The sequence below is a fragment of the Chiloscyllium plagiosum genome, unplaced genomic scaffold, assembly GCF_037043375.1.
Source record: "Chiloscyllium plagiosum isolate Xiang-an unplaced genomic scaffold, Cpla_swu_hap1 HiC_scaffold_3, whole genome shotgun sequence".
Lineage (NCBI taxonomy): Eukaryota > Metazoa > Chordata > Chondrichthyes > Orectolobiformes > Hemiscylliidae > Chiloscyllium > Chiloscyllium plagiosum.
The window spans coordinates 33,154,796-33,180,595 of NW_028270141.1; the positions used below are offsets into that span (position 1 = coordinate 33,154,796).

Here is a 25,800-nt window from a genome sequence, read left to right on the forward strand (position 1 = left end):
GGCAACATCTGTGAATAGGAAATAGAGTTGACATTTTGAATGTAGAACTTCTTCAGAATGGATAACAGCTAAGAAAAGATGGTATTCATGTTGATGATGGGGGTTAGACAGGACAGAAATAAAACCTGAAAATGTGTTGCTGGAAAAGCGCAGCAGGTCAGGCAGCATCCAAGGAGCAGGAGAATCGACGTTTCGGGCATGAGCCCTTCTTCAGGAATGCCCGAAACATCGATTCTCCTGCTTCTTGGATGTTGTCTGACCTGCTGCACTTTTCCAGCAACACATTTTCAGCTCTGATCTCCAGCATCGGCAGTCCTCACTTTCTCCCAGAAATAAAACCTGCCTGATACATCAAGCTGTTTGGAAAGCAAATGGTACGTTAGTTCCTACAACATATTGAACTTAAAAAGTGAAGTTTAACTGCAGTTGCATTAGACCTTAGTAAGACCACACGTGGAATGCTGTTTACCATTTTGAACTCCTTACCTTGGAAGGATATACAGATCAAGTCCTCATTATCTGTATTCCAAGCATCTGGAATTCTCAAGCAACTGGTTTTCAGCAGAGGAATTTCTAAGCTTGGTTCCTAGATAATGGGGACTTTGCTGATACAAACAATTGGAATGAAATAATGGATCAGATGCTTTATTAATTCTAGTTAAAAACTCATCTTGTTGATAGATGAGTTCACAGCCTGGATGTCAGTATTTGAATGTTCTATTAATTCATTCACGGGATGTGGGCATTGCTGACTAGGTAAGCATTTGTTGCTCATCCCTAATTGAGTCCATCCCTTAGAGTCAACCATGTTGCTATGTCTGGACACACATGTAGACCAGATCAGGTTAGATTGACAGTTTCCTTCCCCAAAGGACAATAGTGAACCAGATCTTCACCATCTGCCATGGCGGGATTTGAACCTGAACCCAAGAGCATCCCCTGTGTGTCTGAATAATACCACTAGGCTATCTCCTCCCCTATATGATCCTAGCAAGTCATTTTTAAAATGCACATTCGCCATGTGACAGTTAATTCCTCCCAGTCACCCCAAATATTTCTCATGTGACAATGGATTCTGCAAACTCGCACCATCCCATTGTCCACACCAGCTAGAGACCAGGGAGACTGGTGTACTTGCCTCACAAGGAGTGAAGCGATGATTCACTCAACTGATTCATGGGATGAGGTGACTGCCTTAATGAAGAAGCCTCATGTTCAAATAAACATAAATGCCTAAGAAGTTTTAACAGTAAGAAGTAGTTTTGAAAAAGCAATTACAATTCTTAAGAGAATTTAACAGTGTAAATATCGAGCAATATTTCCATTGGGTGGCCTTGAATGGGGGCTCACAAACTTTTAGGAATAAGACCGTGAGTAATTTATTCATTCAAGAGCGTTGTGAACTTTTGGAATTCTCTACCTCTGGGGGTCTTGCTGATCAGCTTTTGGAGTATGTTCAAGACTGAGGTTAATAGACTTTTGGAAACATTGGCAATTAAGGAATGTAGGAGAGTATTGAGTTGAGGTAAAAGATCAACCATGATTTCATTTAATTTGTGGAGCAGACTTGAATGGCTAAATGAGATGCATCTGTCGCTTTGATGTATTCCAATACTCAGCAATCATACTCTTCAAAATTCTTTGCTTTCAAGATTTCCATCAACAGTTTATAAACGCTTTCAAATTAACTTTAAAGAACTTCCGAATAATCAATTTTACACCATGAGCATCCTATCAGTTTTATTGGGATTCATCACATAATGATGACAAACACTTAATATGGCAAAATAATAATTTGTGTTTGATTAATGAGCCTCTTAAGTTTCACAGTAAATAACTAAGGAGAGTTACTGCACCACTAAGGCAAATGCAGCAGTAATGAATGTAAATGGAGCAAGCTTTATTATTTAACAATGCTTTCTAGCTAAGTGCATCATTGATTGGTTAAGTGTCATACTGCATTTCTTAAATGGTGTAAGGAAGTCCTTACACTGAAAGATGACAATTTTCGACAAGGCTAGAATCAGGTTTATCAATTCACAAGGGAAGAGAGTGGAGAAAATAAGTCATGCATTCTCCCAGTCCCAGTCCATCAAAGAAAGGCAACATGACTTTCCAAAAGGCAAATTGTATTTAGCACAATCGTTAGTATTTTGTGAGGATATAGCAAAGAGGTTAAATAAACAATGCGATGATGCTGCCACTTTAAGAAGGTTATTTTGTCCTTGGCATTTTTGGAAAGAGGATGTAAAGGCAGAAGTAAGGCAGTGTCTAGTTTAACAATGGAAAGAGATTGCCCAGTTCTCCCAGTTTAGGTTTTTGCAAGTGTGTTATAGCTGTAGCAGTCACAAGATGTGAGTCGAAGGGAGTTGCAAGCTTCAGTAAAGAACTCCTTTGTCGTTTCTAATGAAATCTCCCTATGGAAGTTGTTTCCTCCAGCCTATAAGAATCTGTGTTCTGAATTTACTTTTTGTCAAGGGGTATGCTTAAGGGAACAATTGATTAGTAATAGTTACTATATCAGATCAGTTAAGTTTTCCACTAGTTAGATTAGATTACTTACAGTGTGGAAACAGGCCCTTCAGCCCAACAAGGCCACATCGACCCTCTGAAGAGCAACCCACCCAGACCCATTCCCCTACATTTACCCCTTCACCTAACACTACAGGCAATTTAGCATGGCCAATTCACCTAACCTGCACATCTTTGGACTGTGGGAGGAAACCGGAGCACCTAGAGGAAACCCACGCAGACACGGGGAGAATGTGCAAACTCCACACAGACAATTGCCCGAGGCGGGAATTGAACCCAGGTTTCAGGCGCTGTGAGGCAGCAGTGCTAACCACTGTGCCACCGTGCAGCCCTAAATTCTAATTTCTGTTTTCTTTTTTTGTGTTTCAACTGTAGTACTTAAATAAATTCTGTTTTGCTTAAAGCCGTGTGATTTGACCAGCAGCATCACACCTGGAATACCCACTTCACATCTGCCCTTAGAATAAGAAAAGGTCTGGGTCTAAGTCTTAAAATACTTTGAGGGGGTCTGGTCTAGTCCATAACAACAAGAATCAACTTATTGAGTATTTGAGGTGTAATGATACCAGTTGGTGTTATCACTGCACAAGTCACAACCAAGATCGAAATATGGCTTGATCAATCATGTTTTGATTTATATTGGTATCAATAAGGTGGTCTCTCACTGAAATGCAAGTATCACAATGCTACAGGTTTTGTTTTATCAATACATAAGAAGTTTACTAAACTAAAGAAATGGAACTGAGCAAGGAAATCTCCTGCTGATGACTATCTACTGTCCCCCTGATGGACATATGAGAGGGGGAGAAACATACTTGACCTCAGCCTTACCAATCTGCCAGCTGCAGATGCATCTGGCCATGATACTATTGGTAAGAGTAACCACCATACAGTTTTTGTGAAGATGAAGTCCCACCTTTACATTGAGAATACCCTCTGCCGTTCTATATGACACTATCACTGTGCTAAATGGGACAGACATCAAATAGATCTAGCAACTCTAGGCATCCATGAGTTGCTGTGGGCTATCAAGAACAGCAGAATCATACTCGAACACAATCTACAAATTCTTGGCCCACATAATCCCCCACTTAACCCTTATCATAAAGTCCGGGGATCAACACTGGTTCAATGGAGATTGCAGGAGGGCATGCCAGGAACAATATCAAGCCTGACAAAAAATGAGATATCAATCTAGTGAAGTTACCAGATAGGATTATTTGCATGTTAAACAAAAAAAGCAGCAAGTGATATATAAAGCTTAGCGATCACGCAACCAACTGATTGTATCTGGACTCCGTGGTCCTGCTGCATCCAATTGTGAATGGTGGCGGACAATTAAACAATTCACCGGAGAAAGAGGATCCACAGATATCCCTGCCTTAATGATGGAAGTCACAGCACATCAGTGCAAAAGATATGGTTGAAGCAATCACAACAGTTGTTGTGGTTCTGTTCGCTGAGCTGGAAGTTTTTGTTGCAAACGTTTCGTCCCCTGGCTAGGCGACATCATCAGTGCTTGGGAGCCTCCTGCGAAGCGCTTCTTTGATGTTTCCTCTGGTGTTTATAGTGGTCTGTCCCTGCCGCTTCCGGTTGTCAGTTTCAGCTGTCCGCTGTAGTGGTTGGTATATTGGGTCCAGGTCGATGTGTTTGTTGATGGAGTTTGTGGATGAATGCCATGCCTCTAGGAATTCCCTGACTGTTCTCTGTCTGGCTTGCCTTATGATAGTAGTGTTGTCCCAGTCGAGTTCATGTTGCTTGTTGTCTGCGTGTGTGGCTACTAAGGATAGCTGGTCGTGTCGTTTCATGGCTAGTTGATGTTCATGTATGCGGATTGTTAGCTGTCTTCCTGTTTGTCCTATATGGTGTTTAGTGCAGTCCTTGCATGGTATTTTGTACACTACATTCGTCTTGCTCATGTTGGGTATCGGGTCCTTCGTTCTGGTGAGTTGTTGTCTGAGCGTGGCTGTTGGTTTGTGTGCCGTTATGAGTCCGAGGGGTCGCACTAGTCTGGCAGTCAGTTCCGAGATGCTCCTGATGTATGGTAGTGTGGCTAGTCCTTTTGGTTGTGGTATGTCCTCATTCCTTGGTCTTTCTCTTAGGCATCTGTTGATGAAGTTGCGCGGGTATCCGTTTTTGGCGAATACCTTGTATAGGTGTTCCTCTTCTTCTTTTTGCATTTCTGGTGTACTGCAGTGTGTTGTGGCCCTTTTGAATAGTGTCCTGATGCAGCTTCGTTTGTGTGTGTTGGGGTGGTTACTTTCATAGTTTAGGACTTGGTCTGTGTGTGTGGCTTTCCTGTATACCCTTGTAGTGAATTCTCCGTTCGGTGTTCTCTGTACCATCACGTCTAGGAATGGGAGTTGGCTATCCTTTTCTTCTTCTCTCGTGAATCGGATTCCTGTGAGTGTGGCGTTGATGATCCGGTGTGTGTTTTCTATTTCCGTGTTTTTAATGGTTACAAACGTATCATCGACATATCTGACCCAGAGTTTGGGTTGAATTTGTGGTAGGACTGTTTGTTCTAACCTTTGCATAACTGCCTCTGCTATGAGTCCCGAGATTGGTGATCCCATGGTGATCACAACAGTCTTTAGTCATCTTAGCCTTCTGCAAAGGGCCCCAACATCACAGATGCCAGTCTTTAGCCAATTTGATTCATTCCACGTGGTACCTAGAAATGATTGGAAGCAGTGGAAATTACAAATACCTTGGGTCCTGACAACATTTTGACTATAGTATTGAAGACTTATGCTCCAGGACTTGCAGTACTCTTAGGCAATCTGTTCCAGTCCTGATGAAGGGCTTATGCCTGAAATGTTGACTGTCCTGCTCCTTGGATGCTGCCTGAGCTGCTGTGATTTTCCATTGCCATACTTTTTGACTCTGACTCTCCAGCATCTGCAGTCCTCACTTCTCCTACAAGCTATTCCAGTCCAGCTACAACCTTAGCATATACATAACCATGTGATAACTTGCCCAGATATGTTCTGTACACAAAATGCAGGTCGAATCCAACCCAGCCACTTATCACCTCATCAGTCAACTCTCGATGATCAATAACGTGATGGAAGGTGTCATCAACAGTGCAATCAAGCAGCACCTGCTCAGCAATAACCTGCAGTTTGTGTTCCACCGGGCAAGTCAGCTTCTAACCACTCACAGGGTGTGGGCATTGCTGGTCAGGCCAGCACTTATTGCCCATGTCTAGTTGCCCTTGTGAGGTTGGAGGTGAGCTGCCTTATTGAACCACAAATTCATGTGCTGTACGTAGAACCACAATGGCATTAAAGAAGGAATTCCAGTATTTTGACGCAGTGACCTGAAGGAAGAATGATATATTTCCAAGTCAGGATGATAAGTGACTTGGAGGGAAACTTACAATTGTTGGTTTTGTTGTGTATCTGCTGTCCCACTAGGTAGTCATGGGTTTGTAAGTGGCTATCTAAGGAGCTTTGGTGAATATTTTCAGTGCATCCTGTAGATAGTCATGTTGCTACAGAGCATTGGAGATGGAGATAGAGAATACTTGAGGTTGTGATACTAATCAAGTAAATTGCTTTGTCCTGGATGGTATCAAGCCTCTTGAATGTTGTTGAAGCAGCATTCATCCAGGCAACTGGGGAGTATTCCATGACCCTCTTGAATTTGTGCCCTGTAAAGTTTGCATAGGCTTTAGAGAATCAGGAGATGATTTACTAATTTCAAGATTCCTCATCTCTGACCTGCTCTTGCAGTCACAGTGCTTACATGATTAGTCCAGTAGGAAGGAAATATCATTTCTGCTTCTGTCTAACATATTATGTTTCAAAATTGCATGGTTGCAAATAATTTCAAAGTTGAGATATTTGTCACAGGTGAAGTGCCGGAAGACTGGAGGTTGGCTAACGTGGTGCCACTGTACAAGAAGGGTGGTAAGGACAAACCAGGGATCAATAGACCAGTGAGCCTGACGTTGGTGGTGGGCAAGTTGTTGGAGGGAATCCTGAGGGACAGGATGTACATGTATTTGGAAAGACAAGGATTGATTAGGGATAGTCAACGTGGCTTTGTGTATGGGAAAGCATGTCTCACAAACTTGATTGAGGTTTTTGAAGAAGTAACAAAGAGGATTGATGAGGGCAGAGTGGTAGATGTGATCTATATGGACTTCAGTAAGGCATTCAGCAAGGTTCACCATGGGACACTGGTTAGCAAGGTTAGATCTCACGGAATACAAGGAGAACTAGCCATTTGGATACAGAACTGGCTCAAAGGTAGAAGACAGAGGGTGGTGGTGGAGGGCGTTTTTCAGACTGGAGGCCTGTCACTAGTGGAGTGTCACAAGGATTGGTGCTGGGTCCACTACTTTTTGTCATGTATATAAATGAACAGGATGCGAGCATAAGAAGTATTGTTAATAAGTTTGCAGATGACCCTAAAATTGGAGGTGTAGTGGACAGCGAAGAAGGTTACCTCAGATTACAACAGGATCCTGATCAGATGTACCAATGGGCTGAGAAGTGGCAGATAGAGTTTAATTCAGATAAATGCAAGGTGGTGCATTTGGGAAAGCACTTGTACACTTAATGATAAGGTCCTAGGGAGTGTTGCTGAACAAAGAGACCTTGGCGTGCAGGTTCATAGCTCCTTGAAATGGGAGTCGCAGGTAGATAGGATAGTGAAGAAGGCATTTGGTATGCTTTCCTTTATCGGTCAGAGTATTGAGTACAGGAGTTGGGAGCTCACGTTGTGGCTGTACAGGACATTGGTTAGACCACTGTTGGAATATTGCGTGCAATTCTGGTCTCCTTCATATTGGAAAGATGTTGTGAAACTTGAAAGGGTTCAGAAAAGATTTACAGGGATGTTGCCAGGGTTGGAGGATTTGAGCTATGGGATGAGGCTGAAAAGACTGGGGTTGTTTTCTCTGGAGCGTCGGAGGCTGAGGGGTGACCTTATAGAGGTTGACAAAATTATGAGGGGCATGGATAGGATAAATAGACAAAGTCTTTTCCCTGGGGAGGGGGAGTCCAGAACGGTAGGGCACAGGTTTAGGGTGAGAGGGGAAAGACATAAAAGAGACCTAAGAGGCAACTGTTTCACTCAGAGGGTGGTACGTGTGTGGAATGAGCTGCCAGAGGAAGTGGTGGAGGCTAGTACAATTGCAACATTTAAGAGGCATTTGGATGGGTATATGAATAGGAAGTGTTTAAAAGGATATGGGCCAAGTGCTGGCAGGTGGGACTAGATTGGGTTGGGATATGTGGTCGGTATGGCTGGGTTGGACCGAAGGGTCTGTTTCCATGCAGTATATCTCTATGACTCTATGATTTTATGACACACAGCATTGAACATCTTTTGTTTGACGATTTCCTCCACAGTTGATTCCCTTTCATAAACTACAGTGTAAAGTTAAACCTGTACTAGAAAATTGAAAATAGCATGCCTTGTGATTTATTTCATGGAATATTTTGGTGCATTTTAATATTGATTCAGTTCAGATTTACAAATTAAATAATCCAAGTTGTGCATATTCTCTTATCAGTGATTTTCGTAAAGCAGTGTTTTGAATTACATATATTTAATATGTTAATAGTCACAGCTACAAATGTTAAAGCAGATCTCAATCTTTGCTTAATGTGAATTGTTGCTTGAGACTTGAGTCATAGTGTCATAGAGGTGTAGAGCATGGAAACAGACCCTTCAGTCCAACCCGTCCATGCCGACCAGATATCCCAACCCAATCTAGTCCCACCTGCCAGCACCCAGCCCATATCCCTCCAAGCCCTTCCTATTCATATACCCAGCCAAATGCCTTTTAAATGTTGCAATTGTACCAGCCTCCACCACCTCCTCTGGCAGTTCATTCCATACATGTACCACCCTCTGCGTGATAAAATTGCCCCTTCGGTCCCATTTATATCTTTCCCCTCTCACCCTAAACCTATGCCCTACATTCCTGTTCAGCCGCAACATGACTTCCCAGCTTCTGTACTCAATACTCTGACCAATAAAAGAAAGCATACCAAAAGTCTTCTTTACTATCCTATCTACCTCCAACTCCACTTTCAAGAAGCCATGAACCTGCACTCCAAGGTCTCTTTGTTCAGCAACACTCCCCAGGACCTTACCATTAAGTATATAAGTCTTGAAAAGATTTGCTTTCCCAAAATTCAGCACCTTGCATTTATCTGAATTAAACTCCATCTGCCACTTCTCGGCCCATTGGCCCATCTGATCAAGGTCCAATTGTAATCTAAGGTAACCCTCTTCGCTGTCCTCTACACCTCCAATTTTGGTGCCATCTGCAAACTTACTAACTGTACCTTTCATGCTCGCATCCAAGTCATTTATGTAAATGACAAAAAGTCCTGCGGAATTTGAGTAAATGGCAATCTTTCCATATAAAGTTCACCAACTATAAGACACTGTGATTTTATTTTGTGTAAATTTTATTTCTCCCATGATAGTTGATCCTGGTAAGATTTCAGTAATGAGCTGAGCTTCATGAGGAAAGGAGAATGGAAAATCCATTCGATCGACTAGTCTGACTGCTGGTCAGAGCATGGGTAGATTTTTGAATGAAGATCACACCGTGCAGCTATTAATAAAGCAAGCCTATGACAATTACTCGTTCAGGCTCAACCAAAAAGAAAATGTCTCATGGGAAAGGTTTTAGATTACTATTAGAACACGTGGAACAAATCCCTGGCAATCTCCACTGACTTCAGGGAAGTGGGAAGAAAAGCAGGCAAGCAATTAGGAACAAAGGTTTTTGATGAAGTCAAGTAAGGGGTTTTCCACTAACTGCAGCCGTTTACCCTATTTGTCTAAAAGAAAGAAAATTCTGCGTTTATAACACACTGTACACAACTTCAGTTAATTCCAGAAGTATTTTTTAGCTAGTGAAGGGCTTTCAAAGGGTTGTCACAGTTTGCCGTTGTAATATAACAAATGCAGCATGGTTTAACCATGGCAATCTTGTAAAGATTGTCAATGTGATATGGCCAAATAGTCTGTTTCTTTCAATGATGTTGATTGACTGATGAATATTAAAAATAAAATCCTACTGCTCTTTTGCTCCTCTTTTAATCTATTTCTGTTATGAACCTCTCAGTGATGGGTTATCTGCTGCCACATAAAGAAATAAGAAGTTTTGGGACGTAAAAGAAAATCATTCTCAACACTGCACATGAAGTGTCATTTTCCATAATGGTCATTAAAACCACTTGTTGAGTCAGCATTTGTTGCTCATACTATTACCCTTGAGAAGATGATGGTGGGCTGCTTTCTTGAACTACTGCAGTCTCTGTGCTGTAGGTAGACCCACAATTCTATTTGGAAGTGAATGCTGTCTGGGTTGGAGGGCAACTTGCAGGTGATGGTGTTTCCATGTATCTGCTGACCTTGTTCTCCTAGATGGAAGTGTTTTGGAAAGTGCTGTCTAAAGAGCCTTGGCAGATTTCTGCAATGCATCTTGTAGATATACACACTGCTACCACTGAGTGTCAGTGCTGGAGGGAGTGGATGTTTGTGGATGGGGTGCCAACCAAGCAGGCTGCTTTGTCCTGAATGGTGTCAAGTTTCTTGAGCATTGGAGGTGCTGCATCTATCGGGGCAAGTGGGAACTATTCCATCACACTCCTCGATTGTGCCTTGTGCATGGTGGACAGGCTCTGGGCAATAAGGAGGTGAGTTACTTGCTGCAAGATTCCTAGCTCCATCATTTACTCCATTTAAGACTGGATTGGACAGATTTTGGGTCTCAGGAAATCCAGGGACATCTGGAATGGGCAGGATAGAGGAGTTTAAGCAGAAGATATTAGATTAGGTTAGATTCCCTACAGCGTAGAAACAGGCCCTTTGACCCAACAAGTCCACACCAGCCCTCTGAAGAGTGACCCACCCAGACCCATTTCCCTCTGACTATTGCACCTAACACTATGGGCAATTTAGCATGGCCAATTCACCTGACTTGCACATCTTTGGACTGTAGGAGGAAACCGGAGCACCCGGAGGAAACCCGTGCAGACACGGGGAGAATGTGCAAACTCCACACAGACAGTCACCCAAGGCTGGAATCGAACCTATGTCCCTGGTGCTGTGAGGCAGCAGTGCTAACCACTGAGCCAATGTGCCACCGTCAGCCATGATCATATTGAATGGTAGAACATGTACATGCAGCCGTATGGTATACTGAAGCTCCTACTTCTTGTGTGAAATATAAATTGGGAGAGAAAAGTGTTCTTATGACATAATAAATGAGGTGACTCCCAATACATGTATGTTCTACCAGGCATTCACTTGCTGATATTTTCCCTTGTTGAGCATGAGAGAGAGAAAAATATTACAGTGCAAGCAAGTTTCTGTTTGCACCCTCAGTGGGATTCCTCAATTTCAAATAGGATTTCATTCAGGGTTGCTTTTTAACCTTTAAACATTACATTTTCAAAAAATGTTGTTGATTATTCTACGCTGACCACATAGTATGATTGGTTACATGGGTTGCAAAGGCTAATCAAGTTTGATCTCAAAAGTGAAGTGGGTATATTTCACTGCTAATTTGACTTGATGTTCAGTCACTACCCTTCCATCTTCTAGCCCAACTCTCCGAGCCAGCCTCATCCTTGAATATTTCCAATGCAACTCCACAGCCTCGCTCCTCAGTTCTAACTCCTACTGGGCTCTGCATGTCAGCAGGCAGAGAGGCTACAGAAAGGCTTTGACAGGCTAGGAAAGTGGGCAAAGACATGGCAGATAAAACTCAACGTGGGAAGGTGTGAAGTCACCCACTACCTCATCACCTCAGTGGATCTCCCATCCACAGCTTCCAACCTCATAATTCCACAGCCTGCACTGCCCAGTTCTACCTCTTACCCAAAACTCACAAACCTGACTGCCGCGGTCAACGTATTGCCTCTGCCTGCTCCTACCCTCCCCCCCCCCCCCACCCCAAACTTATCTCTTCATATCTCAACACTGCCCTGCCTGCCTTGGTCCAGGAACTCCCTGCATACATTCAGGACATCAACCATGCCCTCCACCTCCTCCATGATTTTCATTTTCCCAGCCCTCAATGCCTTATCTTCACCATAGACATCCAATTCCTGTACACGTCCATCTGCCCTGGCAAATGCCTTCAAACACTCCGTTTCTTCCTTCCTGTCGACCCAACCAGTACCCCTCCACCAATACACTTATTCAATTGGTGGATACCATGCCCTCACTAATTTATCCTTCGAATCCTCCTACTTCCTTCAGACCAAAGGAGTAGCCATGGGCAGCCACATGGGCCCCAGTTGTGCCAGCCTCTTCATAGGATAAGTGGAATAGTCCATCTTCTGTAGTTACACCGGCATTATCCCCTACCTTTTTCTCTGCTTCATTGATGATGGTAACGGTGTCACCTCGTACTCCCACGAGGAGGTTGAACAGTTCATCAACTTCACAAACACCTTCCACCCTGTTCTCAAATTCACCTGAACCATTTCGGACACCTCCCTCTCCTTCCTGGACCTGTCTGTCTCCATCTCCAGCAACTGACTCAACACAGACATCTATTTCAAACGCACTGACTCCGCAGCGACCTTGACTACACCTACTCCCACATGCTTTCCTGTAAAAACGCTATCCCTTACTCCCAGGTTTCTCTTAAGGTAAACTTTCAAGTTGAACTTTTAGTTAGGAAGGCAACCACAATGTTGTCGTTCATTTTTTTGAGGACTGAAATATAAAAGCAGGGATGTACTTCTGAGTATTGTGAGCAATTTTGGGCCCTATAACTTAGGAGGGATGTACTGTCCCTGAAGTGGGTTCAGAGGATGTTCACAAGAATGATCCCAGGAATGAAAGACTTAACATATGAGGAATGTTTGTGGACTCTGGGACTATATCAATGGAATTTAGAAGGATGAGGGGAAATCTGATTGAAACTTACAGAATACTGAACGGCCTGGACAGAGTGGACATTGGGAAGACGTTTTCATTGGAAGGAGAAGTGAGGACCCGGAGAAAGGTTTTTCCATCCCATTTTCCCACTATCAGCCATGATTGAATGGCAGAGAAGACTAGATGGGTTGGATGGCCTAATTTCTGCTCCTATGTCTTATGATCTTAAGGGTCGTACAGATTCCATGTTGCATACCTAATGACAGTGATATCAGATCTCAAATCAAGCTCAGCTTCAGCCACAGCATGAAGCTTTAATCGAAGCAAAGGTATCTAAGCAGTCCCAAGTTATGTTTATGGATCTCCTTGTTGCAAATAAATGTAAATGTAAATACATTACTAATTTAAATGCATATATTTTACACACTTCACAAACGCACATCTCCGGAGATCTGTGGAAGTAATGAGGTCATTACAGTGCTGGCAATAATGGATTGACGTTCACATGTGGGGTGATGGTCTCGGGGCTCATCACTTACAACAGCGTAATTGGGTTTCCTTTGTCCTCACTTTATATCCCACCGGCCTCCATATTCAAAGGATCATTCTCTGCTATTTCAGATAAGTCAAGCAGTATGCCTTCACCAAACACATATTCCCCTCACTCCGCCTGTCTGCATTTCACAGATATCTTTCCCTCTGGGACATCCTCATCCACTTCTGGACCACCAACACCACTTACCACCCTTTTTGACAGCTTCCCATGTAACCACAGAAGGTGCAACACCTGCACCTTCACCTCCTCCCTGCTCACCGTCCAAGGCCCTAAACAGTCTTTCCAGCTGAGGCAGCATTTCACCTGTACCTCCTCCAATCTTGTGTCTTATATTCACTGCACTCAATGTGGTATACTCTACATTGGAGAAACTGAATGCAGATTGGGTGACCGCTTTATGGAACACCTCCAGTCTGTGCGCTAGCAGGACCCTGACCTTCCTGTAGCTGCTCATTTTAACACAGTGTCCTGCTCGCAAGCATGCATGTCTATCCTCAGCATGCTGCAATGTTCCAATGAAACACAGTGCAAACTGGAAGAACAACGTCTCATCTTCAGATAAGACACTTTACAGACTTCTGGACTATTGGGTTCAACACCTTTAAATTGTGAACCATTGCACTTACCATCCTTTCAAGTCTGGCAGGTGGCACACAATTGTTCTAGCAATCTCACATTCCGATAAATTAATGCAAACTGCTTTTTTCACCAATACTCCACACCCAATACCCCCACCGCCACCTTCACCCCTCCCCTGCTTCCCCCCCCCCGCCCCCCCCGCAAACTATGACATAAATGCTGTCCCTCTGCAGTTCACTCCAGCTGTAATGAAGAGTCATCTAGACTTGAAACGTCAGCTTGCTCTGTCTCCATGGACACTGCCTGACTCACCATGTTTCCAGTATTTGTTGTTTTCAGTTCAGATTACATCATCTGCTGTAATTTATTCCTTCAGATAGTATATGCACTGGTTTACTTATATTTGGATAAACAAAATTGCATGCAGGGCATAATTAAATAATTAAATAATTTGCTACCTTACATCTAAATGTTAATCGTTCTACCGTTTTCACTCCAACACAGTAAACCTACCCAGTCAAACTTATTGTTAGGTTAAAACCTCAACTGAGGAAATATCAGATCATTGAAGGAACTTCGTTAGCTTTATGTGCTGGACACATCGAAAGCTGAAAGCTTCCAATATCCCTAAAAGTCTTACGCTTTTCTGTGCAATGTTTTCTTTTAGCTTTTTGTCATATTTTTAAGTGCAGGTCATGCATTCAGTTTCCAGTATTATTTTTAAACTTAATTAATAATTATCACCTTCCTGATTCCTTGTGAAAATTATTCCACACTCATGTTACAGAATACTTTATTGTTTAGTAGTATGAATAGGAAGGGTATAGAGGGATAACGTGGACAAGCTGGACCACAAACAAACAAAAATACACACACACACACACACACACACACATACACAGAGCTGAGGAATCATCAAGACTCAAAATGTTAGCTTGCTCTCCATGGATGCTGCCTGACTGGCTGTGATCTCCAGCATTATTTGTTTACAGTACAGATTCCAGCATCGGCACTAATTCATTCCTACCTATTCATTCCTATTTCCATGACCACTCATTTCTATCGGGTCCTTACCTGCAAATGACAGAACTGAAAGAAAATAGATGGCTCCTGAGGTTGCGTTATCACCTCCATCCACCACCACCACAATTAAAGATCCTAAATGATGCAGCAGAATTGGATAGTTTTGAAGTTTGCCATCTCAGAATTGAATTTCAATGGTGAGTCCTTAACGATTGAGAAAATCCTCACTCGTGAAGGTGGTTGACTGGTCTATTTTACCAGAGTGGTTTTGCTTTAGAAAGGTTGGTCTGTTCTGGTACTTAATTTCTCGAAGCATAGGTTTCCTTCCTTACAGATGAGTACTTAAATGCATGAAGCTGATTGGAGAAGGAAACCAGTGCATTTTTTCCAAAATTATGGTACTTCTGTAGTACATTTTTCAACAAGTAAGAGCAGAACTTTTCTAAATTTGTCACGATAAATCACTCAAACTGAGATATATGCTTTGAATGTAATCTAGAAAATCAATACCTCATTTTCCAGGGAAATGTTCTTTAATGAAGGAAGCAATTTTTCTGTGCACAAAGAAGTATGTTCTTGGACGTGGGCATCAACTGACATTCACAGTTTAGGAATGCAGATTTTAACTCTATCATTTAATGAAATGATTAGCTATGGTTCTGGGTGTTATCATTCAGCAGCCATATCTCTGCTGTGTGGTTAAGAGCAAAGTTAGTCTAACTTAAGGATTGCTAGTGTGTGCTCACTCCATCGGCAGTGTAACTTGGGCACACATTTACCCTGGGGTGTGACCTTTCAGCCTAACATGGGTACATTGTGGGTCTCTATCCAAGAAGTATTTCAGTTTTAGCTATCAAAAATGGATAAGAATCACCTTTTTTTTAAATCTTCATAGATCTAGACAATTGCTTCAACATAGACTCCGAGGACGATTCTCAAATATGTTGAGATCATGGGAATTCCTAACATGGAGAGTCACATAAAGTATCCCCTCGAATATAAAGACTGAAAGAACTGCAGATGCTAGAAATCAGGAGCAAAAACAGAAGTTGTTGGAAAGGCTCCACAGGTCAGGCAGGACAGATATAGCTAGCCTTAAGACAGAGAACAGAGAGTTCACACATTTTATTGCCAAAGGTGAAAAAGACTAGTTTTTCTTAATTACCAGATTTAAGAGATCTGGGTCAGTATCTGTTTTCCAGCTCTTTCATTGCTTTTCTGATGGAAAAGTAGGAACACACTGAACATACTAGACATTTTGGTTCTAATACTTAGAAATGGCAAAATTGCTAAATTGATTCCTTAAAGTTCTTTTATGGAAAGTGGGTTGCACAGGCAAAGCCAGCATTTGTTGCCCCATCCCTAACTGCCCTTGAACTGAGTGGCTTGCTCACCATCCCAGAGGCAATCACATTGTTTTGTGTCAGGAGTCCCATAGGCCAGAAAAGGTAGGATTGGCAGCTTTGCTTTTCTAAAGGACGTTGGAGGAATAGGTAGCCCCTTAGGACATATAACCAACTAGGAGAAAGTGGCCCCCCTCACTTTCTCCTAGCCACTTAGGACAATTGCTTTAATTGCAGGTTTATTGTTCCAGATCACTTATTATTTCAAATCCTTCAGCTGACATGATGTTATTTTCTATTCATTCATCGTCTGTGGGTGTTGCTGGTAATTAATTGTCTATTCCTAATTGCTCTTGAGAAGGTAATGCTGAGCTGCCTTCTTGAACCACTGCAGTTCATTTGGTGTATGTCCACCTAACAGGCTGTTTGGGAGGCAGTTACAGGAATTTATTTCAGTAACAATGAAGCATGGTGATATAGTTCCCAGACAGGATTGTCTGTGGTTTGGAGGGTAACTTGCAGCTAGTGGTGTTCTAATGCATATTGTATTTCAACAGTGAGATATACAATTGTACTTTCATATCATTTACTGCAAGTTTGTGTTCCTGGAATTTCAGCTTAAAGCCAGGGATTGACCTGTGGGTTTAACAATTAGCTTTTAATAACTTGAATACCCATAATTCCAAGATTGAAGAAATTACCTCAGGAGCTATCCAGAGAACTTTATAGACTCTGGCATTCATTTTTCTTGTATATCTGCTCGGAAGTAATTTGAGATAGAGGTATGTAGCAAGGTCCAAAGTGCTGTGAAGATTTTTTCTTGATGGAGTCACATGCTAAGTAATGTTCTGAAGAAATGGAAAATATAGAGTGTTGGGATACAATCATTGGAAAAGAAGTAAAGTTCATTGAAGTTTTAAAAAAAGGAAACAGGATTGAAACACCTTCCAGGATAGGATTGCATGAGAAGGAAACTAAGTCATGAGCATAACAATAAAAAAAGCAAACTACAGCTCCATCAAATAAGTTGAAATTTTAATTATTTCAAACTCATCTAAGTATTAAAAAAGAATACTTCCCCCTTATTAATGAGCAGCAGTGAGTCTTGTTGAAGGTATGGCACCAGATGATTTTTGAATTGTAACAATATTTGTAAACTGTATCAGGGTTACTGATTCTAATGTAATCCAATTGCTTCTGTTCAATCCATAAAGAGTGCTTGAGTTATGTCCACAAGTGTGGTTAAAAATCTATGAGTCGATGTGAAAAAGGTACAGAAAGTTTTCTTTTCACATTTGTCTTCATTTTTGTTGTTAATAAACATTTGTTGTATTGCTAAAAATAAAGACTGCTGTCGCATGTACTGAGATACAGTGAAAAGTATTGTTTTGTGTGTTATACAGGCAGATCATACAACACAAAGTGCCTCTGGGTAGCAGAACAGAGTATAGAATACAGTGTTACAAGTAGTTTAGTCAAAGATCTCTTTAGTAACAAAAATGTTGCCATCTATCCAGCTAGGTTCCTGTGAGGGATATGACTTATCTGGTATTAACATCAACTGAGCATATTCCCAGAACAACTGGGGCCACAAGATCATAATAATGTGCTGGCCCTGTCATTCTTGATGGCAGTGGTCCAGAGTTTGAAAGGCACTGTCTAAAGAGTTTTACTGAGTTGCATGTCAGCCAATGTGTTCCTGTGTTCCCACATCATTAGTCTGGGTCTCTGGATTGCCAGTCCGGTGACATTATCACAATGCCATTGTTATACACAGCTCATCGAATCATCCTCCTGATTCATTGAATGTCTAAAGAGTTCAATATTTATCATGGGCAATGTCTCTGTGATTCAAAACATTTAATTGAAGGAAGAAGGGCATGATTGAAATTTCTGAACAGTAGTAACTTTTGCAATCCTGTTTGTAATTCCTTCAGGTTGGGAGCCAGTTTACAGTTTTCATGTGATGACAGCTATGTGCTTCAGGGGTCCAAAAGCATTACTTGTCAGAAAGTGACAGACACATTGGTTGCTTGGAGTGACCACAGGCCAGTCTGCCGGGGTAAGTGATCAAAAATGGTTTCCAAATCAAGTTATTTCATGTAAAGTATGCTGTCACTCTGCTTACAGAATGAAAGGCTTTGTTGTTTTCCATTTTCACACATAGTGTACTCATTCAGTATCTTATCCATATAGGCTATTTATAAAATGCTAAGTAAACTATTTGGAGGATTATCAAAAAAAATGAGGACTGTGGTTCAAAATTAATACATTTTTGGGTTGTTCCTCATTCCTTAAAATCCATGTGTTACGTGGTCCAGAATGTGTGCACCACTGTGTTATCACAGGAAATTAATCGAGCTATGAATTAGTTATGTGGAACTTATATTCCAGAGAAAGGCTACACAGTCCAACCTATCTCTGTCGGTACTTATGATACACAAATGAACCTCACTTCCACTTTCCCTTTACCCTTTCAATGTTTCCACTATTTCTTCCTCCCTTTATTTGTGACCTAACTTGCCCCAAAGGCATTTGTGTTAGTTGTCTCAACCATTCCAGGTTTTTAATGAGATTTCCTCTTCTGGTATACTTGGATATAAAAAAAAACTCATTGTCCACATAGGGTTGAGTCTTGTAGTTATTCATAGGTACAAGTTTCACATTCTCATCAATCTCGAGTAAATTTCTCCTGAATGCTTCAATGCATTAATTAGTGACAGCTCTGACTTTTGAACTTACAACAATTGCAACAAATCTTCTCCATGCGAAATAAATTGAACTCCATCATAATTTTAATAACCTCTGTTAGGCCACCTCTCAGTCTTTTGTCGAGGAAAAAGAAAAGCCCAGCTTGTACAATCTTTCCTGATATAATCTTTGTCTTTTTTGCGCCTTTTGCAATGCTTCCATGTCCTATTTTTGTTACATGCAAGTCAAAATTGTTATGATCACTGCAGAGATCAGGAACATAAAATATTCAAATGGAAGAAAATTTCTTTAATAGAAGATTTTACATTTTAATTAGTATTGTAACAATCAATCCAAAATTAAGCATGGATTAACTGCCAAATTATATTCAATGGATATCGCACATTAAACAGTTCGTAGTTGATCAACAAAGGCCGATCTTGCAGATTTTAGTCATCCCTTCATATATGGCACTCATCTCAGCTACTCAAAACTTGCCCCTTTCCTGGTGGAGGTTCAGTTTCTTTATCCATGTCGGAGTAAGGACTGAAATTCTTTCCAATAGCAGTTTTTTTTTCTCAGATCTGGTTGTAAGTCTTTCATTTATGTGCCAAGCCATTATCAACAATGGCTTCACTCTATCTGAGTTCCTCAAACAGAGTTATTATTAAAAAGGTTCGCTTGACAGACAGTCCCCAGCTTTGTTCATGACATTTCTCAGAGTTGGCTTTCCTGCTGCCTCCCTCTCTTAACTGTCCTGCACTCCTGTTTAAAAAAAAAACAGAATTTCCCAAGTCTCTGTCCATTCTGACAATGAAATTTGGCCTCCCAGCTCAGTGTACTTTTCTTCCTAATCAATATCTGTTTCCCACGCAACTAAGTTGTGGCTGATATCTCGAAGTTTGATGTGACAGGAATTCCAATTTACACATTTCTCCTAGAAATCTGGAGGTTTAAGGTAGCATTTAATGGGATGGGTGGGGGTCTTGTCTGCTGGCTGGAGAGGTTGATGTTGCCTCCTTGTGGCAAGGCCCTCAGAATTAACTGCAAATCATACATTTGACTGCACAGTGCTGGTCCTTTCTCAGGAACAAGGACCCCAGAGACAGAAGTCCCATAGCTCAGTGTTGCCAGTCAATGAGAAGCTGGCAGGTCTTTGCTGCTCAGCAGCACTACTGAACAGGCAATGGTTACTGCTAGTACTATAACCCTTTGATACCTTAGATTGCTAATACACACAGACAGAGGCAAGTGGTGATGGGAACACTATTACATGTGTGGGCAAGTGGGAAGTGTCTGAAAGCAAGCGCAAAGGTTTAAATCTCCCTTCAAGCATTTAGTGCTTTTCAGTGAGGAATATATGTGTGAGACTGCAAGTAAGACTGATTGTGCTTTCTTCTAAGGTTCCCTGCATTGCCAGTCCAGCACTCATTGCTGAATTCATATGAAAGGTAGCAAGCTGAGACGTTATGTGGGCAAACGTTGACCAGTTAAGAACCTAGTTTCATGATTGGGGAAGTAGGCCACTTAGGAACATAGAGTCATAGAGATGTACAGCATGAAAACAGACCCTTCGGTCCAACTCATCCATGCTGACCAGATATCTCAACCTAATCTAGTCCCACTTGTCAGCACTCGGCCCACATCCCTCCAAACCCTTCCTATGCATACACCCATTCAGATGCCTTTTAAATGTTGCAATTGTATCAGCCTCCACCACTTCCTCTGTCAGCTCATTACTTGCATAACTTCCTGTTACAGATGTAATCAGGGCAATAGTGGGAGGGTGGCAGAATCCTTACCCATCTTTGCCACAGCAAGTACAAAAAACAGTTTCCAAATCATGTAATTCTTCGTGGTACTCAGCACTTGAAGTATGGATTAATCAAAATTCTGCAAAAGTTTAACAGTGCTCTTCTGCTTTTCATTTCTTATTCCTTGGGAAAGAAACTAGGGTGCTTTGTTTGGAGTTTTGAGGCTCAGCTCCAGCTGCCATTTATTGATATTGAAATGAACCTGTGAATTAAACAACTCCACCTCCAGAAGGAAAGCTTGGTGTCCTTCGGAAATATTAAAATTGTAAATCAGATTCTCAAGTCCAAATCCTTTATGAAGAGAGTGGTCCTGCCTGCACCAATTCCTGTGGAACATTACTTTTCATCTTTTGAAAGTTTGGGTAATCCTTCCTCCTACATTCTCTGTTTTTTATTTTGCAGCTAGTCTGTGATTCATTCCATTACTTTCCCTTGGTTTCACATTCTTTTGCTGTAGTCACAAATGACAGGTGTTTTGAAAGTCTATGTATGTTGCATCCACTGTTTATCATTGTCTACTCTGTTTAAATTGCTTAGTTTAAAAATTCAATGTTGTTACAACAACATGACTTTCACTGTTGAATCTGTGCTAATTGTTCTTTGTTCTATATTTGGTTCTGTTATGACATGGGATAAACCCTCCTGCTGAATTTAAAACCAGCAAAGATTTATCAAATTCAGTAATCTGTAAAAATTCGATAGGCCAAGAACTAGTTAAAGTAAAAATTAACAACTTCATTTCTAAAAATATAACAAAGCATAATTAACTGACAACTATTCACAAGTCCTTACTCTAACCTATTATAATACCTTTTATAATACAAGTCCGATAAAAATCATAATTACGATTTACAAAACAAAACTTCTTACCTCAAAAACAGTTCTTCTATTCGGATCTTCATGTGTCTTTTTTTCTCCTTCTTACGGATTCTGTTTCACAGGTTATTGATTGGTAAAGGTACTTATAAGAGAGCTATTTTTCAGGTTCTCTGTTTACACGCTGGGGCTTGGCAATTCTCCTCCCCACTGTTCAATTTTCCCCAGTCTTATACCCCAGAGCATCGGATTGTGTCATTGGCTTTTAAGATTATCAGTATACTCAATTCAAACTTTGATTGGAATTTGGTATTTTTCGGGGGATAATTTAAACTAATTGGCTTAATTTGAATCACTTTTTTGTTGTTTCCCAGCAACTGGCTACTCCAGTAGCTGGGGCACATGTTACATCATGCCTTATTGAGAACACTTGGTGCTGTCACTGCTTGCTTTTTTAACTCTCTTAAATGGTACAGTTCACCCACATCTTCATAATAGTTCATAACATGAACAACAAATGCCTCCCATGGATGCCATTTGTTAGCATGTTATGAACCAAATATAGAACAAACAACAATTAGCACAGATTCCAAAACCTCACTTTACCACATGAAAACGGAAATCCAAGTGGGAGGAAATCCAATTTTTGCCCCACATTTAAAATTTGGAACCTAACATCTGCAGCACTCACCATTTCCAATCTGCAACAAGGCCAGAGAAAAATGGTTCAGGGCTGAGAGTGTGGAGGAAAATTGATTCCCTCAAAAAAAAAACAAAATGTGGTCATTTGCATACCATTGAAAATCCAGCCATAGGTTCTTCATAGATAGGAAAGTAAATCTAAATTGCAGCAAATGCAACTTGAACTTGCATGTTCCACTTTTGTCATAGCAAATGTCACTAATGCATTTCACAGGAGCTTTATCAAGCACAATTTCACATTGAGCCAAACAATTGAGGCTCGTCACCAAATACTTGGACAAAGATATTGCTTTAAAGGGCATCTTAAGGGAGAGAGGGATTTAGGGACTCAGACGTTTGGAGAGAGGATTCTAGTATTTTGAATGTAGATAGTTTAAGAAACAGTAATCAGTGGTGGAACAATCAAAAATCCAGAATGCTCACCAGGTCTGAATGAAAGAGGTCCCAATGGACTATTGGAATGGAAGAGGTTACAGAGTTTGTGAAGGATGACGTCTTGGTGGGAATTGACGAGAAGGAAAGCTTTGTCACATCTGGTTGCATCAATGTGCAAAGCAAAATGGAGAAAAATCTTCATAGGGCTGTCTTTCCAGACCTTAATTGAATTATGTGATTCAGTACTAAATATTTTCGATGAATTAAAAATACATTGTACAGAGGCCTTCTAAAATTAAAACCAACAGCTAATTTAATTTAAAAAGTAGATTATTTTAAATCAGCTTGTCCATGCATACAGTTTCTCTCTCCTGTGTTTCTAAGCTGCAGAAGCGCAGAAAGAACATGCTCTCCAAGAGATGAATAACAATCTAATCAGGGATTACTCATGGTGTCCCACACAATGAATCCTAAATCTTAATCAGATTGCCACCAAGGAAATTCGGCATTTTCTCCCCAAAAATGGAGAAGAAAACAACATGTACACAAACTGTTCCAAACAACCCACAATGAAGTTGCTGCATGGTTGCAGATAAACATTGTTTGAAGCCTCCTGGTAGGCGATCAGCTATTCCCCACTCCAGCGTATGAAAGAGAATATTCAACGTTTTCTTTGTGGCTTGTTTCAGTGTAATTTAGTTTAGCTTGCTCTACTCTGTCACCTTGGTTGTTAATACTTGTGTTGGTGGAAAGAAAATGTGATTGAAACAGATCAACTTGAGTTCTGTCACAAAAGTAGATCACTGTCGATGCTGGAAATAGAGTCAAAGAGTCCTACAGTACAGAGACAGACCCAAACTGGTCCATGCTGACCAAAATGTCTGTCCACGCTAACCCCATTTCCCTGCACTTGGCCCATATCCTTTTAATCCTTTCCTTACCACGTATTTATCCAAATACCTTTTAAATGTTTTAATGTACACGCCTCAACTACTTCCGCTGGCAGTTCATTTCATATGCGTCCACCCTCTGTGTAAAAAGGCTGCTCCTCAGGTTCCCTTTTATTCTTTCCCCTCTAACTTTAAACTGATGCCCTCTAGTCCTTGATTCCCAACCCCAGGAAAAAAGACTGAGTGAATTCACCCAATCCATACCTCCCATGATGTTTTACACCTCTATTAAGCCACCCCTCAGTCTCCTTCGCTCGAAAGAAAAAAAAGTCTGACATTGTCCCACCTCTTTCTATAATTCAGACAGTTGAGTCCTGGCAACATCCTTGTAAAGTTCTTCTGCACTTTTTCCAGTTTAATAACATCCTTCCTATAACAAGGTAACCAAACCTGAACACAATACTCCAAGTGCAGTCTCACCATTGTACAACTGCAACGTAACTTCCCAAAGTCTATACTCAATGCCCTGATTGATGAAGGCCAGTGTGCCAAAAGCCTTCTTCACTGCCTTGTCTAGCTGTGAATCCACTTTAAGAGAACTGTGCACCTGAACTCCAAGGTCCCTCTCTTCCACTACATTCCTTAAGGCCCTACCATTATCCATGAAACTCTTACCTTGATTTGACTTCACAGAATAAAAGACCTCACACTTATCTGTATTAAACTCCATTTGCCATTTTCTGGGCCACTTCCCCAGCTGAACAAGGTCTTCCTACAATTTCTGTTAACCTTCCTCACTGTCTACGATACCACCTATTTTAGTGTCACCTGCAAACTTAATAATCACGCCTTGCACATTCTTGTCCAAATCATTGATATAGATAACAAACAACAATAGACCCAGCACCAGCCCCTGAGGCACTCCACTAGTCACAGGCCTCCAGTCCAACAAACACCCTTCCACTAATACCCTATGCTTCCTACCATCACCCACATTTTGCATCCAATTTGCCAGCTCCTCCTGGATTCCATGCAATCTAACTTTTCAGAGCATCCAGTCCTACAGCTCAGAGACAGGCCTTTGGCCCAAACTGGTTCATGCTGATCAAAATGTCCATCCACGCCAACCCCATTTCACTGCACTTGGTCCATATCCTTCTAAACCTGTCCTATCCATGTATTTGTCCAAGTGCCTTTTAAACGTTAATGTACCCGCCTCAATCACTTGTTGTTGGCAACTCGTTCCATATGCGTACCACCCTCTGTGTAAAAAGGTTGCCTTTTAGATTCCCTTTTATTCTTTCCCCTCTAATGTTAACCTAATGCTCTCGAGCCCTTGTTTCCCCAGAACCTGGGAAAAGGACTGAGTGCATTCACCCTATCCATGCCTCTTATGATCTAGTACACTTCAATAAGATTCCCCCTCAGTCTCCTATGGTCTAAAGAAAAAAGTCCGAGCTTGTCCAACCTCTCCCTATAACTCAGGCCATTGAGTCCTGACAACATCCTTGTAAATTTCTTCTGCACTCTTTCCAGTTTAATAACATCCTTCCTATAACAAGGTTACGAAAACTGAACACCATACTCCAAGTGCGGCCTCAACAATGTCCAGTACAACTGCAACATAACTTTCCAACTTCGATACTCAGTGCCCTGACTAATGAAGGCCAGTGAGCCAAAAACCTTTGCCCTGCCTCCCTGTGATTCCACTTTCAGAGAACTGTGCACCTGAACTCGAAGGTCCCTTTGTTCCAGAACACTCCTTAAGGCCCTACCATTCACCAATGAAACTCTTACCTTAATTTGACTTTCCAAAATGTAAGACCTCAAATTTATTTATATTAAGCTCAGTAAATCTTGATAAATAGAGTCATAGTCCTAGAGATGTACAGCATGGAAACAGACCCTTTGGTCCAACCCGTACATGCTGACCAGATATCCCAACCCAATCTAGTCCCACCTGTCAGCACCCGGCGCATATCCCTCCAAACCCTTCCTATTCATATACCCATCTAAATGCCTCTTAAATATTGCAATTGTACCAGCCTCCTACCACATCCTCTGGCAGCTCATTCCATACATGTACCACCCTCTGTGTGAAAACATTGTCCCGTAGGTCTTTTTTATATCTTTTCACTCTCACCCTAAACCTATGCCCTCTAGTTCTGGACCTCCTGACCCCAGGGAAAAGACTTTGCCTACTTACCCTATCCATGCCCCTCATAATTGTGTAAACCTCTATAAGGTCACCCCTCAGCCTCCGACGCGCCATGGAATACATCCCCAACCTGTTCAGCCTGTCCCTATAGCTCAAATCCTCCAACCCTGGTAATATCCTTGTAAATCTTTTCTGAACCCTTTCAAGTTTCACATCTTTCCGATAGGAAGGAGACCAGAATTGCATGCAATATTCCAACAGTGGCCTAACCAATTGTCCTCAACATGAGCCGCAACATGACCTCCCAACTCCTGAACTCAATACTCTGACCAATAAAGGAAAGCATACCAAATGCCTTCTTCACTATCCGATCTACCTGCGACTCCACTTTTAAGGAACTATGAACCTGCACTCCAAGGTCTCTTTGTTCAGCAACACCCCCTAGGATCTT

The 25,800-nt window shown here is 41.5% G+C and overlaps 1 protein-coding gene across 4 annotated transcripts in view; it reads left to right on the forward strand.

The window, feature by feature from the left end:
- LOC122548600 (CUB and sushi domain-containing protein 1-like) overlaps positions 1 to 25,800 on the forward strand; it is a 2,407,075-nt gene that overhangs the window by 1,619,857 nt on the left and 761,418 nt on the right. For all 4 annotated transcript variants that reach the window (XM_087978377.1, XM_087978362.1, XM_087978369.1 and 1 more), the window contains exon 9: positions 17,841 to 17,965. In XM_087978377.1, coding sequence (XP_087834503.1) covers positions 17,841 to 17,965 — 125 coding nt within the window. The remainder of the gene's footprint in view (positions 1 to 17,840; positions 17,966 to 25,800) is intronic.